This window comes from Cryptomeria japonica, chromosome 3 (assembly GCF_030272615.1).
Source record: "Cryptomeria japonica chromosome 3, Sugi_1.0, whole genome shotgun sequence".
Lineage (NCBI taxonomy): Eukaryota > Viridiplantae > Streptophyta > Pinopsida > Cupressales > Cupressaceae > Cryptomeria > Cryptomeria japonica.
In genome coordinates this window covers 340,621,157-340,641,028 of record NC_081407.1, presented here as the reverse complement: position 1 = coordinate 340,641,028, position 19,872 = coordinate 340,621,157, and the positions used below count along the sequence as shown (strand labels likewise).

General features: G+C 37.5%; 2 protein-coding genes across 4 annotated transcripts in view; one reads left to right on the top strand and one right to left on the bottom strand.

Moving 5' to 3' along the window:
• LOC131029377 (probable CoA ligase CCL8) overlaps positions 1–19,872 on the bottom strand; it is a 285,390-nt gene that overhangs the window by 34,168 nt on the left and 231,350 nt on the right. The gene's annotated exons all lie outside the window — the stretch shown is intronic.
• Positions 13,130–15,043, top strand: LOC131029380 (uncharacterized). Its single transcript, XM_057959843.2, has 3 exons — positions 13,130–13,627; positions 13,743–14,441; positions 14,533–15,043. The coding sequence occupies exons 1-3, from the start codon at positions 13,277–13,279 to the stop codon at positions 14,911–14,913; spliced, it is 1,431 nt and encodes a 476-aa protein (XP_057815826.1). The 5' UTR covers positions 13,130–13,276; the 3' UTR covers positions 14,914–15,043.

The following is a 19,872-nucleotide window of genomic DNA, read 5'->3' as shown; positions in this document are numbered from 1 at the left end:
TACTTAGTTTCAGGCATACTTACTATTTTTAGTAAGTCAACAGGACACAACGGAGGCTAGTTCTGGTGATTGGATTCGATACTCCTTGGCGAGAGCTTTCCAACGAGTTATCAGTCGCTCTATTCGGAGTCTGATTGCTAGTATATTTTAATGCCTAAAGTGTTATTAAAGTAACATTTAATTTAATTGTAAAATATTAAAGTGTTACTTTAATATTTATTTTATGGGGATGTATGCAAATCAAAGGGGCATCCAAGGGAAACATAAGTGAATATTTTAATATGTTTTATATTCCACATGTTTTATCCCACATTGCTTAAGTGAGTTGGGTCGACCCTTGGAGAAAGAATAAAAGGAAGCTTTTGTGGCTTCATTCAGCATGTTGAATTTGAGAAGAAATTGATGTGTGAGTTGCAGATCCTTTCTTGGCATTAGAGGACGTCTATCCTCTCGTGTGACATTCTAGACGTCATTCCCTTGGGGTTTGGCCTTTGGAATCCATTGCTTTCAGCTTCATTAATAGGCAGATTGGGTGCATTCTAGGTGCATTTCCAGCTACAGGCAGCAACACTATTTGGGTGTATTTCCAGCTACAGGCCGCAACACTATTCATGCGGGCACTATTCACGTGGTACTATTCATGTGGCACTATTCATGCGACACTATTTACATGGCACAATTCATGCGGCACTATTCATGTGGCACTATTCACGTGACACTATTCATGCAGCACTATTCATGTCATTGTAGCAACAAGACTCGAAAACATTTGATGGAGCATTATTGCTGGAGTATTTAGTGAGTTGAAAAATCTGCTATGTATTCGATTAATTCTGAAAATAATATCATATTAGCAGTAGTTCAATTTCTAGTTGCATATTATTGTAGTTTCATTCTTGTTCATATTCTGTGATTTCAATTCCATGTAAAACAAACCAACATTTCATTTCCAAAGCCATAAGGGAATTTAAAACATTAAATGGAGAAATAAGGAGTTGGATGCAAACTGTTTGATAAAATTCCTAGCAGCAGTTGGTATGGTTTTTGGGCATTCCGGGGTGTCCATTACACTTCCTTACGTGCAATAGAAGATTATATTGCACAAAGACAAGGTCATTGAGGTGTTTTTGAGCTAGCTTGCTCCTCTTCTTCGTGTCGATGGCTTCAAACAAGCTCTAATTGTGCTCACAACTGGATGAACTACAAGGTTGACATAAGATTCTGTGGGCAAATTTTTTGACATTTGGGGTATTTCCACCCCAACTTAGCCACCAAGCATCTGCAAATTAAAATTAGGTTGAAAGTAGCATCCCTCGCCGAGGTCTGAGGGTCAGAAAAAGAGGGATAGAGAGATAGGTCTAGATCTTGGTGGAGATCTACAAATGCGCAATATTTGAAATTTCATCATTCATACTTAGTTTCAAACTTTCAACTCTAAAATGTATAATACCAAGATTTCTTCAATGCTAATTATGTTGTTATATGGAACCTAATCAGACTCGGAGGTTAAATTTTCCCTACTTCCATCAGTGCAGTTTCCCCCTATATTTCATGTGTATATTCTGATGAAGAGAATGAAACTGACCTGAAAAAACAAAAATTGATAATTTTTTCACATGTTTGGGCCTCTTTTTTTAGTCTAGCCGAGTTTTTGCTGTGAGTTTTTACGAAAACTCGCCAAGTACTCTGCGAGTGTTCCATCTATGGTTAGTACTACTAACCAACATTACAAAATGAATAAGAATGATAAAACAAGTGTTGATAACAAGTCCAATAGCTGCAAATAATAAGATATTCACTCCCAAAACCAACATAGACCAACCACACCAAGAATGCACTTCACAATAACAACTTCACACTCTGAAAATGCAAACCACACATTGGAAAAACGTAGACCAGCAACCTAAAAACTCACCAAAAAGCTCATAAGTTTGCCCACACTCAATGGAATGACCCCAAAACAGTTGCAAATGAAAGATATGAGACAAGTGATTAAGCTAGACCCAACAAACTACATCAAATACCCCCAAATGAATTCTTGCATGCATTCCCAGGCAGCCCAACATGGTACGGCTAGGGCAGAAGTACGAATTGCATTTAAAAAAATGAATACATCAAATTAAGCTCTACTAACTTACAAGAATGATCGCCTAGCACATAGGAAGAGAATGAGCCACTACCCAGAATGAGCTGACACTCGGATAGAGAGTTATGAACAAAAACATGCTACAGCCACACCAAAACCAGCAACTTGAAAATCCACACACAACACTCTTGAATCAGAAAACTCATACACACACACTAGCAATGAATCCATCCATTCTTCTGAGTGAAGAACAGTCCCTAAACTCAACTAGTCACTATCTTTCAAGCGAGAAGCTAAGCAAATAGTTTAGGAGGTAAGCATTCCAACAACATTTCGACAACACTTCGTTATAAAATTCTTGAATACCAAAGCAAGAGCCCAACACTCTTATTTATAGCTTTTTGTGTCTCCAAATTTAAATTCACATTCCCTCCAAATGGACGCCAAACTCAAATGCACATTCACTTCATATTATTTTGAAATTTACATTTCATTTCTCCTTTTCCCCAAATCGACCTTCACTAAGAGGCAAATATACTTTATAAAAATATCAATAAAGCATAATGTGGTGTCCAAAGGTGATAAAGTGCATTATATTATAAAATCAACTTATTCCTCCTTAGGCGTCCAATATGAATAAGTGAAATATATTGCAAAATTAAATTATTTCTCCCTTAAGCGTCCATTATGCCTTAACTAATATTTCACTTAATAAAACATTTTTCCTCAACAAGGAATCACCCAACATAAGCACTTGTTTACACATTTTTAAAGATTAAAATCTTTAATAAAATATTTTTACGATGGACGCCCCCAAAAAGCAGAAATAACTTAAGCCATTTAATTAATAAATGACTAGGTCCATTTGATCATATAATCAAGCTGAAGAAGCTGAATCCAATTTGCCTGCCAAAAATAAAACCGAATCTCTGGATCATCATGCCAAGTTGGACTGCCATAAATAGCCTGTGTTGCATTCGCTCAAAAATAGTACTTACTAAAAATAGTGTCTCCAAACTCCGTTAGGGCACAAACCGAGAAGCAACTGTCACTTACTAAAAATAGCATACTGTTAAAAATAGTGTGTTCAAGTGCAATTTAACCACATGTTGAGCAACCATCACACGTTGCTAAAAATAGTAAGTCTGGAAAAGTCTTCAGATTGTTACAACATCGTGAAGCTCTCTGGAAACCCAGAAAAACCCAAAGAAATAAGCTGCTCTTGCCTCCACTTACTAAAAATAGTAAGTTTGCCAAACTTCGCTGCTTGCTATGCATGTACCATCATTGCGACGCTTTCCGAAAACCCAAAAGGAATCCAAAACCCAAACTGACAAACTCCAACATGCAGGCCACCAAGAATGCTGAAACATCCTTCCCAGAAAATAGGAAACCCTAATTCTACCTCTGACTGACCAACGGGTCTCAAATTTGGCCAACAAACTCGAAAACAAACTAGAGTGGAAAAGGGGACATTACAATTCGCCCTTCCCAAACTTGCTTGTCCTCAAGCAATGCCACCACAACTCCAAAAAATTTTAAACTGATCCACACCAAAGCAAGTATGATCCCAGGGTCCCATGTCAGTCTCAAGAAGAACCCACCATGCCAATGCTGCACCACTATGATCACATCAGTGAAAATATCACGCCAAAACTGCACTAACCTCCCTTTGAACTCCAAAATGTTACCATCCATAATACCCAAACTAAAAAATCTTGAAGGACTGAAATCAATATCATGCAGCATCTCATGCCCATAAAGCTCCAAGTGATCAATATCAACAATGCCACTATCTATCACAAGCCTCGGCAATAGGAAATAAAGTCTACTCAACTCACAATCAAACTCCACAACATATCTCCCCAAGGTGTCAAGTAGAGCCATGACTGTAAATGTGACTTCTCCAAATCTCCCTGCAAAGAGAAAAACGATCCTTTGCAAGAGCTCAACAAACTCATCACCATAACTCCACATGAATCTACTAGGCCTCAATTGAATTATTCTGATACAATCTCTTACAGTAACCACTCCAAGCACCTCAGAATGATGAATCAAAGAAAGCAAAGATTCGATGTTCCAATCATAAGTAGAAGAGAAGGCATAAGGATAACCACTAGTTAGAGCTTGAACATTTCCCATACACGGATATTGATTGCTCCAACTTGCCATACCTCTCATTTGCGACCATAAACCCGTCCTGCCAGGAGACTGTGAAGTCTGAAAAAGAGTACACCAGTAGCCCACCAAGTCTGAAATGATTGACTTGAGATCTGATTTTAGGAAAATCAACATCCAAGAAGATGAACAGCTGCTGCAACACAGGAAATCGCCATCCAAAACAACACATATGATCACGTTCAAGGCTGGAATAATCCTCTCTAGTGACTCCAACTCCACATAGAACCATCCTTTGCTCAGAATATCTTCCCAATCCACTAGTTGATGAGCAAAAGGAACCATCAAATGGCTGGTAAAGAAGGGAACAACACTATCAAGACTGAAATATTGTTCTTTATCCCTCCAAAGATCCTTCTTTCCACATGTAATAAGATCCATCAAACCGTGTTGACGATCTTGAGCTTGGATTCCCAACCGAAAGTGATTTTCAACACATTGAAAAGAAATCTCAACACATCCCCAAGTGCTAGTAAGGACCAAGTGCATACTTAAGAAATTGACGTCTCCTCTAGTGAACCCTTGAAGCCTAACCATGAAAGCTTCAACAACATTGGAGTATGGAACAAATGTTGTCCTCAAATCCAACTCCCAAAATGGACTAGTATGAGCCTTATTATCATTCAACCCAAGGAATAAGTTATCAAGCATGCAATCACCACGTTCTGGTCCTTCTTTCTCCCTTACTTCATGAGTAACAAGTCTGAAATCTTCACTCCTTTCTATTGCAATGAAACCTTGTACGACAACTAACCTATGTTTCGACAACACCTTGATGTCAAAGATATTGAAATCATCTTGATTCAACACTTCCCAAGTGGAGTCTTCATCCTCAATCCCATTTATGCATTCACTATCAAGCAGCCTCGGAAGATTACTAATCACAAAACGTGGCACATCCTCATGGTTTGACATCACATCATCCATACGCTAAAAACCATACTCAGTCTCATGTTCGGTCACTTCACCACATGTATTATCACCATCACGAAGAGAGGGTCATCATAAATTTTTTCAATACCCACTTCAAAGAAAGGGTTATCAAGAACCTAGAAACCATCCCTTTCCTCTTGCTCACTTCCATCTTGCTGATCTGAATCTGCACATGCAACTATTGTTTTTCTTGTTGAGATCAAACTCTTGTCGAAGACTATCTAGATCACCAATTACTTACTCGATTTCTTCATCTCTTAGTGCATTCTCTTGCTCCCTAAAAATTTTGAAATCAACAAACTGACTTTCTACCTCCATTAGAGCCAACTGAATGTTTTCTAACATGTCCTTTGTTAATTCAAGATCAAGAGTAACCTCATTAACCTTTCTCTCTTTTCCTTGGAATGCACTAGTGGTCTTCCTTGCAAGTTCAAAGGCATAATCTCGATCTTCAATCAAGTGTATGTAATCTGATTTCAATATATTCAAAGAGTCTTTGATAAGCTGCAGATTAGGGAGAGTAAATTCATCCTTAACCCCTTTTTGTCTCTCATCAATTTGAGCCTTCCAGTAGAGTTCTTCAATCAAACTATGTGTGTGGTCAAATTGAGATAGAGCTTGCATTTCTTTTTCAACAAACACCTTGAATTGACCATCCCACTCATAAGAATGCAAAGATGGTGTACTGCTGATAGGCAACAAGAAAAAATCAGAACTTTGTTTCTTGCAATCGTTGCCCCCATAGCTACTCCAAGACTCTTGTCTAACTCCACCAACTAGCTGAAAATGCTCAATATCATAAATAGGATTAGACTCCACTAGTTCTTTGAGCCTTTGATTACAATCAAAATTTCCATTCTTGTTTTCAACGACTCCTTGGTTGTTCCTAGTCTCACCCCCCACATCATCCACGTGTTGGCATTGCTCAACACCAAGATGAAGATCAGCTCTGTGCACTAATAAATCTGATTTATGTTCAATAACACCATCAAACCCTTCAATATCAAGAGCCTTATAGACTTTTAAATGTGCTCCCACCTCATTGTCTCTTTGATCAAACGAGAAGGCGATCCCAAGATCAAATGTAACATCACCATTGTTTGCTGATATAGAATCCTCATCAAGTTCCATTTCATCATCTGGATCAAAGGGAAATTCATCCCACACAAGTTCCTTGACATCGCTAGGTGCCATCACACCCGGATCCCATGTGCTAAGGGGCTAATTGTTCTGATCAAAGGTAAAGTGCTCACCATACTCATGGAGTCTTGACTCATTGAATAAGTCACCTCCCAATTCACTTAAATTAATATCTTCATAAGTATCTCTCTCCAAAAGTTTAGTTTGATAATCAAAACCAAGACCACCCATGCCACCAACACTATAATGAAGCAAAGAGTCATCAATGCTAGCTGTTTTGAATATTTTATCCCCTTTGCCTTCAATGAGCCCACCATCTATAGGTGTATCTTTGATCTCATATTTAGTAGTCACATGCATACCAAAAAGGTCTTCTTGTGAAAACTCTTGGGAAGTTGGGGCAGCAACGAGAGGAGAACCATTTATCACCAAATCTTCAACATGATTATGTACAAGCGCATTGGAATCATCACCAACATCTTCACTTTGGTACTGGTCATAAGCTGGTTCAATGATGCCAACCAATTCATCCTTAACATACTCTTCATTAGCGAACTCATCATGCACAACCTCAGCTACTGATTTTTCTTCTTGAATGACAACCTCATCAACAATAGTTGAATGCATCACCAAAGAGTCTTCATGAAGCATTGTCTCAAAGTTATGTGTCAAAGTGTTGGTTGAAAATTTTGTACACTTGGGGAAATATGCAAAATTGTGGTTTCAACCACAACACGTGAGTAAAACTCTCCTAATTAAGGGAAGGCTCCCCCTATCTAACTACAACTTTGAAAATAAAAAAGGATGGGACAGCAATCTTTCTTCTTCTTTCAAGAAAGACAATATCCTAGCAATCGAATATAAACAGCAATAACCACTTTCAAATGAAATAAGAGAAAGGAAATGAAGTTTCTTGAAAGCGCAAAGACTTCCGTCACTTCCTTCGGGACGGGACGAGACGATAATATCAAGTTCAAAGACTTGATTATGTGAAGTCCTATCTACCCTTTTCTACACTAATGCTATAAAGAACAAGTCATGATAGCTCAAAGACTGAAAAACATTAATCTTTTCTTCTTTAAAACAATGAGAAGTAGTGTAAGCTCAAAGACTCACAACTATTTCCCACAAAATCTACTCCTAAATTCTCTTAAGAACAAGTGAAAGCACAAAGACTTGCAGCTTCTCTCAAGAAAATATTTATTTTAATCTATATTAAACTCAACTACTTGCAGCACAAAGATTGCAAATCAGATGTGATTAAGCTTTTTAGGAACACTCGCAAGAAAGATAATGTAGAACACTAACTCAAGAATGTAGCACAAAGACTCAAAGCTTGAGCAATTTCCTTATATTCCTTTCAATTCTTGAATTTACACATGAAAGTTCAAAGACTTCTTTGCTGTAAATTTGGCAGAGTTTTTGTTTGCCTTCCAAAAGATAAAAATTACAATAGACCCCTCAAGTATTTATAGAAGAGGAGCCTTGAGAAAAAGGTAGCAGGATCTTAACTAACTTGAGAGATTCTCTCAACCACCAAGACTTATTCAATAACTAACTAAGACTTATTTCAACTACAGTCCTAATTGGACACAACTTGTAGTTACCTTACATGTAATTACAAAAATGCAAGTAATGTGTAACTTGCTTTTTACAAAAAATACTTTTACATGTAACTTGTTAAAACAAAATTACAACTAAAGATTACCAAGGTGGAAAAATACAACTAAGTGTTGAAAAACACTTAAATTGCATTACATGAAGACACGAATCCTTTAAATTTTTGGATGCTCGTTTGTAGTTCCTCGAGATTCGGTTCATGGGTGTTCTTGGCAACAACCATGGTCTTCACAATAGTGTCATAACACCGGAGGAGCGCAGAGTTGTTTTTATCCAGGATAGACTAGATTTCATGCAAAAAGGCTTGGTGTTTCATCAATATCTGAATTGAAGCGACCGAGAATTGTTCACTCCTCCATTCATTATGATTCCTCATCTGTAAATCAGCAAGAACTTCTTCTGAAATCAGCTCTCTATCCTGACTTACTATGTTGCAAGAGGCCCTTTCACAATGTGAGACAATATCTCGGAAAACTTCACCCCGGAATCTCTTTGCATCACCGATCTCCTCAATGAGGGATTTAAGAACAAGGGCTTTGTTTTCTAGGAGCTCTTCAAATTCCAAGTACATGACCCTGGAATAGATGATGGCATGCTCTTGTAAAACACTCAGCTGTTGTTGGGGTATGGTACGCCAGATTGTCAAACTTTCTTCAACACTTTCCAGATTCTTTTTGAAAGTATTAGAAGTCTGATCCAATTCCTCCTCAATGGTGTCTAATTTAGACATCATCTAAAAAATGTCTTTCATCATCTGTGCACATAGATCATGAAGCTGATCAACCCAGGAATCCAATGCTTGTACTTTCTGAGCAGCCCTTTCCACTCCACGAATTGATTCTTGGGAACCAGAAGAACCTATGGAGTTACTCCCTTTAGCAGCAGGTTTTGTGATTTTATGAACGGCTGCCATAAGTTGTCGGTTTTCATCTTCTAGCTTGTCTTTCTTTGCTAGAAGCTCATCGCACCTTTGCACCAGTGAAGCAATAGAAAATTGAGCATCATGTTTAATGACCTCATGCGTCTGTTTTCCCAACTCTATCCTTGTAACCTTATAATCGGCAGCTGACATTTCCTCAAGTGGCTTATCTGCAATAGGTTCCACAATTTCAGCCACCTTCATCTTGTTGTTGTCAACAGTTACTCTGGAGATAGTCTTGGCCTTCTTAGCAACTTTGGATCTGGATTGTTTCAGTTGCTGATAGTCGAAGGCATCAGGTGAGATTTCTTCCTTCTTCCTTTTCGGGGTAAAAGAACTAAGCCATGGAGGCAAAGTCATCAACTCTCCTTCAGTAGCAACTGTAGGCAAAGAAGAAGCAGTTTCTGTTTGAATCACTGTGGTCATCCTGGGAGGAATATTTGTTTGGACAGCGACCACGTTTTGCTCAGTTACCAACGGACATGAAGATTGCCTCATAAACTCTTCAAAATCAAAAGTGGAAGTATCAATTTCTAATAACTGGATGCAAGTAGGAATTTCCAACACAGTCTCTTGTTGATGATCAGGAGATGGCTCATATGTTGAAATGGGAATAGCATTCTGAAGAGATTCATCCACAAGAAAATCAGGAGGAGAAAGAGGCATCTCAATGGAAACTGGAGGAATGATCTCATGAGGCAATTCTGAAACTGGAGATTTAGGAGCATCATTAGATTGCTGCCCTTCTTCTGGATTATCCAAATCGATCACCTGAACATGAAATCGTGATTTTTCCTTCCCACGAACTGTCGTCTCCTCAGGAGGAAGTACTACTGCCCGACTTACTCGCAACTTGATCCTTGTGCCCGAAGATGATGCTCCTACCTTGTTGTCAACTTGAATCTCAGACTTACGTCCAAGAGGCCCTATAAAATCATCTTCTTTTCCAACCTTGATTTTTATAAGTCTAACAGCATTATTTTTCAACCATGCATTAGTGTTAGCCAAGATAGGCTGAAATCTCTCAAGGATGGATATTTTTCAAGGATGGATATTCATAATAATATGTATATTTATAATTTATGCTTTTATAAATATATAAACATAATCTTATTGATATTATGTCGTATGTATATATATATATATATATATATATATATATATATATATATATATATATATATAAGTGTTCAAACCTACGTTACCCCAAGTTTCCGGGATGGGGGGACGAGTTTCCGAGACGGCAAATTTTTTTGCCAAATTTGGGGACAGGGGGGGGACGGCAAAGGGGACGGCTATATAAAATATAGGGAAAATTTAAAATATATAGGAAAATTCTAAATGTTCATATGAAAACATGGATAAAGCATGCATCTATACATTATATTCATATGAAAACATGGATATAGCATGTGTATGATAATATGAAAACATTTTAAAATGCAAACATCGAACATACAACATTATCAATAGACTCAATACTCAATATGCACTCATAATTCAGAATTTCAATTCATTCACATTGTCAATATGCATATCATAATAGATATTAAAGAAATAACATACATGATGGAGCCTAATCAGACTAGGAGGTTAAATTTTCACTACTTCCATCAGCGCAATTTCCCCCAATATTTTTCGACGGGGGTTTGGGGGCAGCGCCCCCAAGTTGGGGTCAAGGGGCATCGCCCCTTGCGAGGTCAAGGGGCAGCGCCCCTTGCGCGCTCCTTGTCGCGATACAGGGCGGGGTCGAGGGGCAACGCCCCGCGAGGCCAAAAATGCTTTTATTATTTTATTTAGGCATCGGGTGTTATTTTTCTATTGGCAAAAAACCCTTCATGAGATATTTCACTCCCTCAATTACGCAAAAAACATCATTAAAAAAAATGAAAATACGACTTTTTTTATTTTAATATTTTTTCCTAGCCCTAGATGTGGGGGACGTCTAGCCGTCCCCGAGACGGCTGGGACGTCCCCAGCCGTCCCCGGGACGTATGGACGTCCCCCACAGCTTAGGAAGCCGTCCCCTCGTTTCGGGGACGTCCCCTCAAAATTCTGGCAATTTGGGGACCGGGGGGGGGGGGGGGGGGCGTCCCCTGGCCGTCCCCAAGTCCCCGAAACGTCCTTGGGACTGGGACGGGGGTTTTCAGGTAGGAGACGCATCCCCAGGTTTCGTAGGTTCAAACAGTATCATGCTAAAGTAGTTCTTTATGAAATATTATTTGATTAATCAACCCCTGTATATAGAACAGATTCTATAGTATAAATTACTAACACTGCCCATTTATTAAAACACTAATCATTATCCCACTTCATAACTGTAGTGGCAGACAGATCTGACAATGCGTCAGATCTGGTCTGCCATAGTATGTGAAATTAAGTATGAATAACTTTATATTAATATTACTATTAAACATATTGTAGTTTCTGCTATTATTATTATGAATTATATTCTTCATACAAACTTTATCAGGCTACAAATATCAAGCATTCATATTAACACATCCCCATGCATACCAGCAAAAGCAAAGATGTTACATTTTCAGATTTGTTACATTAACTCTATTGGTGTTTTACCAGTTTATACCTAAGTTACCGGTACTTCAGGTTTTGCCCCCGAATCCGGATACGATACGTATCGGATTCGGATTCGCCTCGGAATCCCTGTGGATTCGGACAGGGTACTGATTTTTGCCCCCTGAAACGCATCCGTTTTTGGAGTCCCGATTCCAGACGCATCCGGTGTAGACGTGGCGATTCCATAAGGTTTTTTTGACGAATCCGCATCGGACACAAATTTCGAGGGTTTTTTTACGGGTCGAATCATGTCTTTTCACGTTTTAAACCTAAAGCAAAGCTAAAATTAAAAAACGCGAAATCATTATTCCACGCGAAACAGTGAGAGGAAAATCGAAAAATGCAGGTTTGAGAGGAGGCGCGACGACAGAGGTGAGAGGAGGCGCTAGGGCAGGAGGCGCAACGGAGGCGCGACGGCACAGAGGCTTCGACGGAGGCGCTAGGGCAAGAGGCGCAACGGAGGCGCGACGACGGCACAGAGGCGCGACGCCACAAAGGCACGACGGAGGCACGAGGACGGCACAGAGAGGCGAGACGGGAGGTGCCAGGCAGGAGGGCGACGGCTGACAACCAGCGCAGGTTTTAAATTTTAAAATTTTTTTAAGTTTGTTAAAATAATGATCATAGTTTGTTAAAAAATTAAATTTTATTATAGTTTTTAAAAAAATTTATTAGTTTGTAAAATTTTATTATAGTTTTTAAAAAAATTTATTAGTTTGTAAAATTTTATTATAGTTTATTTAATAATTTATATAAAATTTAAAAATTAAATTTAATAATTTATTTAAAATGAAAGTAATTAAATTTTAATTTTTAATTACACAAATTATTATAAACTATAGTTTGTTTAATAAACTATTAAACAAACTATAGTCTATAATAATTTGTGTAATTAAAAATTAAAATTTAATTACTTTCATTTTAAATAAATTATTAAATTTAATTTTATATATTTAACATTTAGAATCTATTGTTTACTATTAATTTATTAAATATTAATAATTATTTTTTAATTTGTTGTAGAAATCATAATGGCAACAACTACTAGCTCTACTCCTCAACGGACTTTCAAAACTGACCCAAATTCACCTTTATGGAAATATGTCAAAATAATAGACCAAGTAAAAGGTGGTGGAACATTTTTATGGATATGCAACTTCTGTAGTACGAAAAAAACTAGCTCCTACAGTCGTGTCAAAGCCCATTTTTGTGCCATTCCCCAACAAGGAATCAAACCATGTCTAGGAAAGAATGGAAATGGGATGTCACCTCAAGAAATAGCAGGATATATTAGAGAGCAAGAGGAAGCAGATGCAAGAGTTGGTCGTGCCTCAAACCATCCTTTGTTGACAGGAAGAGGAAGTAAATCAAAGAGGCCCCCTACTTCTCCATCTTATAGCGATTTTCCTGATATCGTGGTAGAGAGCCACCCATTCTTGGACCCAATTAGTGAAGAACCTGTTATTGTGAAGAGAAGCAAGGGACCATTAGAGAGAGCATTTAAGAATGATGCTAGAGAGATTGTAGATCAATCCGTTGGAAGATGTCTATATGCAAACGGTTTGTCATTTAATGTGGTACGATCACCATATTGGCAGGATATGTTGAAAAAGGTAAATGAGGCTCCACAAGGGTACACAGGGCCAGGTTATCAGAAGGTGCGTAGCACCTTACTAGCAAAGGAGGTAAAAAACATAGACAATGCATTGGCTCCCATTAGAAATTCATGGAAACAAACAGGGGTGTCCATCATTTCAGATGGATGGAAGGATACCAAAAATCGGCCATTAATTAATGTAATTGCAGTGTGCCCTAAAGGGGCAATGTTTCTGAAAGCTGTGGATTGTGAGGGACAGATGAAGGATGCACAATTTATTGCTAACATCCTTATACAATGCATTCAGGATGTGGGACCTCAAAATGTTGTCCAAGTAATAACGGACAATGCAAAGAATTGTAGAGCTGCAGGTATGTTGATTGAGACACGGTTTGAACACATATTTTGGACACCTTGTGCTGTCCACTCTCTCAACCTCATGCTACAAAAGATAGGCAGGAAAATAGATTGGATCAAACAAATTTATGTTGAGGCTGAAGAGATCCAAATGTTCATCACAAACCATAACATGTCACAGGCCATTTTCAGATCATTTTCACAGTTGGAGTTGCTAAAGGTAATTGAAACACTTCAATTTTTAAAATCTACATTTCACTTTGATGGTTACTTAATTTTATTTTTTTTATCATGTCTTCTTTGTATTCTAATTTTTATTTTTAATTTTTGAATAGGTTGCCGAGACCCGATTTGCATCCAACACAATCGTCTTGAGGCGACTTGTGAAGGTGCGACAGCCACTTGCTAGCATGGTAATTAGTCAAAGTTGGTCCCTATGGAGGCAATCCAATACTGAAAGGGCAGCAAATGTAAAGCGCATGATCCTAGATGACACTTGGTGGGATCGAGTGGAATATCTTTTGAGTTTCACTGAGCCCATCATGAGTATGATCCGTTATACTGACATGGATCACCCATGTTTGGGAGAGGTATATGATGGCATTGACTCGATGATTGAGAAAATGAAAGCCATCATCAATGCAAAAGAGCAAGATCCCGAAGAAACTTTCTTCAAAGAGGTTCAATCAATTTGTGTTGAGCGGTGGAACAAAATGACCACCCCACTACATCTTCTTGCATTTGCATTGACTCCCAAATTTTATAGTGATGAAATGCTTGCTAAGCCATCAAGGGTACCACCATATAGAGATTCAGAAGTCAGTGAAGGGTGTAGGACAGCACTTACTAAACTCTTCCCAGATTCTGAAATGGAGGATTTAATGACAAGTGAGTTTGCTGATTTTGTAGCCTCCAATGGTCAAAGTGTTTCCGCTCTCCGTGACAAGTATAAAAAGGATTCTCATGCTTGGTGGTACCTCAATGGCCATACATCACCAAACCTTCAAACTCTTGCAATCAAAGTTTTATCGCAAGTAAGTTTCATAATTTTTATTGCTCTCTAAATTTAGATTTTTTACTATTTTATAATTGTCACCCTCTCACTTTGTGTCAATTATTCAATAGGTTGCTAGTTCCTCTTCATCTGAGCGAAATTGGAGCACATACTCCTTTATCCACTCAGTGAAACGCAACCGACTGGCAGCAAGTAAGGCAGAAGAGCTCGTTTATGTGCATTCAAACTTGCGCCTTCTTACTCATAAACAAAATGAGTATAAGGATGGGAGCACAAAGTTTTGGGATGTAGATCCAGAGCGAACTGATTTGGATTTTTCAGCTGCCACACAATCTTTACTTTCTGGGGAGTCTGATAGCCAATGTGCTGCTAGTGCAAGTGGCAGTGAGGCTGCATGTGGTTCCAGTACTCTACCTACATCATCTAATGTCAATGATGATGTTGATCTTGATCTTCCTAGTGACCCATATGATGCTATTGCTGATTATTAGTTGTGTCATTTTATTGTTGAACGGTTGAGCCAGTGAACAATGAATTCGATATCTATCATAACATTCAAAGTTTGTAATTTTGTTATAGACTTATAGTTATATCAATATGAATCATATATGATAGTTCCAAGTTTTGTTTAGCATATGGATGATATGTGGGATTCTAAATTTAATTTTTGTTTCTACTTATTAGAGTGTATATATGTATATATTTATGATTTTTACCTTTTTTTGTACGGACGTACCCATACGTACCCAGGCCCCCCCTAAAAAAAATGCCGTACCAGCGTACCGTACCCACGTACCCGTACCCGTACCCGTACCCGTACCGGCAACTTAGGTTTATACCTTATATCTTACTTGTGGGTCATTTATTATTATAATTACAATGATAGCATAGAGAATTTACGATACTAAAAATTTCATTGTTAATTCACCTAGACGTTATTGTATTTAACCATTAATGTATCGCAGATTATTAACATGTTTATTATCAGTATGTTGACTGGCTTATACCCTTGACACACTATGGCTGTATGATTCGATTTGTCTTTCTTATACAATAATTATCTTGCATCTTTGGCAGTAGAGACATACCTGGGGCTGTTCCCTCCTTAGCCAAATCCCATTGTCAATGCTGGCGTTAACCTTTGTCTTTCCCATAATCTTCCTTTGAGGATGTCTACGTCTTTTTTTTTCTTTTTTCCTTTTTTTCAAAGTCCATATCCTTATTCCTTAATTCCCCCCCTATTCTTCTTCCCGATGCCTTTACTTTTATCTATTTGGAAGAGCCACGATCCATGAGGATATTGGGACGTGATCTGTTTGGGCATGTCTCTTCGGCCCTACTGCTCGATAAAGATTTGCTTGTTTATTATGTTACTAACAATAATCAGTTAATGATTCTTATTAGTCATGGTCTATTATTTATTATGGAATATATAAATTATGTTCGTAACATATAATATTTAAATTATGTTCAGAATATAATATTAATTTATTTTTATTTGTAAATATTTCAAGGATATTATTTAGTAATAAATATTAATTAAATAATATAATTTAATTAATGAATTTTAAATAATCATTCATTGGTAATTATTATATTAATTAATAATAATAATTTCTTCATTTAGGGTCTCTCTCTCTCTATATATATAACGATCAAGGAGGGGACATGACACCTTATTAATTGCCAGGCCCACTACTTGGTGCCACATAGGTCATTTTGGTCAAACCCTAATTAGGGTTTGCATGGAGAGATCCTAGCCCTTTATTTCAATTTGATCCTAGCCGTCCATTTCATTTTTAGGGCCTATAAAAGGGGTTTGACCCTTTATTTGTAATGGAGGGAAAAATTTTATGAAATTCTTGCTAGAAAATATTAAGATAATAAGACTAACTCATTGAATTTTGGTGATTACTTCTGTTGTTTTAAAGTTTGCTTAGTTTCCCTTCCTCTAGTAGATTTGATTTGTTTTCAAGCAATTAGATGAACAAAATGGATAATGTTGTTTTGTGGTGAAATCATTTGCTCATACCTTTTGCAAGTAGATGATTTTTACTTGCAGTGTAAGGTTGATCTGAGCCTTTTATGTGAATTTTTAACTTCGAATCGAATGTGCATTGTTCTTTTGATGGTGTTCATCGATGGTATGAAAATTCTCAGTACCACCTTGTAATGTCCCCATTTTAGCAAACTTGGATTTTAAGAGATTAGCCTATTATCCTGACCCTCGTAGGCTAAGGGGATTGGTTAGAGGGTCTTTTGAGGATTGGTATCATCTCCAGTGTTCAGAGTGCTTCAGTTTGGTCTTCGTTTGGCATCATTCAGACATTACTTTCTCTACTTACTATTTTTATTAAGTCTTGGGATGTTAGAGATGGACCCCTGCTATTTTTAGTACAGGGGGTATGGTCATATGCAGTCTCCTCATGTTAGCTCCTAGTTCAGACGACGTTTGAAAATACAAAGTATTCATGGAGATATTAATGTTTAATTGGCTCAATTAAACATTAATTATTTGGAGATTATATTATTAAGTTATAAAATGACTTTATATTAGAAAGCACTTAAATGAGGGTCTATTTATCATGAGAAGGGGGCCAAGTTTATTAATAATTTATGAGCACATAACCCAAGGTTTAATTACATTATTGATGCCAATGAAATATTATAACATTTTAATGTTAATTAAGAGCTTTTTGAAGAAGTTCGAACTTCTTGAGGAAATATAAGTGTGCAAAAGGAATCGAACTTCATTATGTGATTGGAGTTTTTGATTGAAGTTTCTCTGGAGCATTGAAGTGTAGAATACCAAGGGTTTCTGCAAGATTCAAGGCTTGTTGGCATTGGAGAGCGTGGCTTCTTCATTGTAACAGCATATAGGGGGTGTGCAATATCATCTGATTATGCTTGTGAGAGTTGGCTTCATTCAGAAGTCAATATTGTGCTGATTGGAGATTTATTTTCAGATTTATTGGCATAGCTGAGAGCATATGTATATGGCAGACTGAGAACATCATACAGAGGGTTTATTTGCTGCTACAGTGTGCGCTACAGTGCCGTGAACAGTGCGCATGAACAGTGCACTACGGTGCTAGGAACAGTGGGCTACAGTAGTTTGAATTCTATAGAAGGGGATTTAGAAAGGTGAACAGCTATATATATTTGACAAGGGCTTTGCATATGAGGAGAATCAAACCAATATATCAAGGCAGCCATTGAAATTCCAGGTTTTCTATCTATGGTCACTGTATTAGAAAATCATTACTTCATTGCATCATTTTCTATTATGATTATATCATGAAATACTTGGAGGTTGCATATGTTTAATGGAGATATAAGTTGCATATTCCACATTCATGGTAGCATTCAACATTGATTAGCCACTTAGCTTTCATGCCAACTGTTTGCTTAAATGCCTAATGGTTGTAGGTGTACTTTGGGATGCATGACAAGTGTTTGTCTTAATGTCTTAATGTCTACTAGCTGTACTAGTTAATTTCAGTCATTCCATGTGTGTGTAAGGTCTAGAACAGCTAGCATAACATTTCTATAACAACTTTGCATTGTTAGAAGCTTTCCATAACTTCATTTGCAGCCTACAAACCCAAAGAAGACAAATAAAGAATTCACTACAGCGGCTTCAAACATTGTATGCCAAGTGTTTGACAATATTCCTTGGGGTTCAAATAAGCGAAACAGGGTCAGATTAGCCAAGGGATATTACACACCTTTGAAGATTGCATCTCCTTTGCGTAGTTGTCTAAGTTGGTGAAACAAAATGTGGTCAATTTCACCTGATCAATTATTGTCTTTTATGTTCTTTAGATTTAGAATAGAACCTCTCAAACCCTTACTCTCTGCATATTTCATTGAAAATGTTTCAAAAAATGCTTGCCATTGCCAAATAATTCACTATACTTCCTTGAAGTCTAAATTTATTTAAGTCTCATTAAAAAATTGTTTCACTCCATGGAAGTCCCCCATGGATTACCAACATACATCAAGCCAAACAAGCTCATATCCATCACAAAGTCACAAGTTTGCAGTAGGAACCTTGGAATCACTTGTATGATCTTTCGCAATCTTAGCATACACTGGATTTTTCTTATGAGAGGATAGAGTGTCCCTTGGAAACTTTATTTTATGTTGGTGTGGTCATAAAACACCGATCAACAACTCCGTCTATTGGGCAACAAATGCATTGCACATGAGGGCAACGCGATTAATCATCAAAAGAGGCCTATTTGAAGTCATACTTATTTGTATTCAAGCGACATATTGACATCTTTGTCTTGCATGTTGCATTCAACAAGAGTCGATTCTCTAGAATTTGAGTAAATCAAAAGGCATTCATTTGTTTATTTATTTTCTCACTTGTTTGGCAATCTGTTTAGAGGCTCAAACCAATTGACTTATTGATGCCCTTCATAGTCCATGGGAATTTTCTTTTTTCCCCTATACAAGCAACCTCCATAGATTTGCACGCTTCACATCTCTAAAGGTATATAGCAGTGGAAGGCACCATTTTGTAGTTTCCTGTGTTACTTTGTATGCTTTGCCATTCAACGATTTTTCAATGTCTTGGAAGCAACATTTGGTTTGCTGCAAAGGTGTCAACCATCCAAGGCGTAGCAATATTCACTGTTATTCAATGCAACTATGCAAAAATGGCAACTTAGAGGTGCAATCAATGTGACAGCATTACTGTGTCTATGAAATACTAGCCGCACCCTATTGAAGGCATTTCGATCCTTTAATGGCATACCACCCAACAACTGATAGATTCCTCACAAATTTGTCTCTTTGCTCATCATGCCCCTCAACTCAGGCCTTGAAAATGTCTGCTCAAGTATTGGATCATTGGACTTTCAATTTGGGCAAAAATTTAGGTGATGCCAGAAGGGCAAGATTAGTTATTATTTGTTAAGATCCCACACATCTCTAGCTATGTGGATAATGAAACAATATTTGTAGTGGTTGAGCAATGTTGTTAATGTTTGCAGGTAGAAAGAAGCAATCAACCATCTGTACTTGGTCTTATCTCCACATACAACAACAACGTGACTTCTTCAACTAGCTTCTCGCTCCTTGTGGACATGCTAACATTTTTCAATAGTCCCACCAAAGCTTCTTTGCAAGCTCAATATTTGGTAGTTTCCATTATTGTAATTGTTTGAGTTCATCACTTTATTGTTATCACAACTCTTGTAACAACTAATTACAACATTTACATCATATTCCTACAATTAGTGGTTAGACAAACTACCAAATTTCAACAAGCAATCAAGACTAATCTAGTTGACTATCAATGCTTGTAAAAGGGGAGATTTTCATTTTTTGTTAAGGCATATATGCTTGTAAAGTGTAATATCCCTTGGCTAATCTGACCCTGTTTCGCTTATTTGAACCCGAAGGAATATTGTCAAACACTTGGCATACAATGTTTGAAG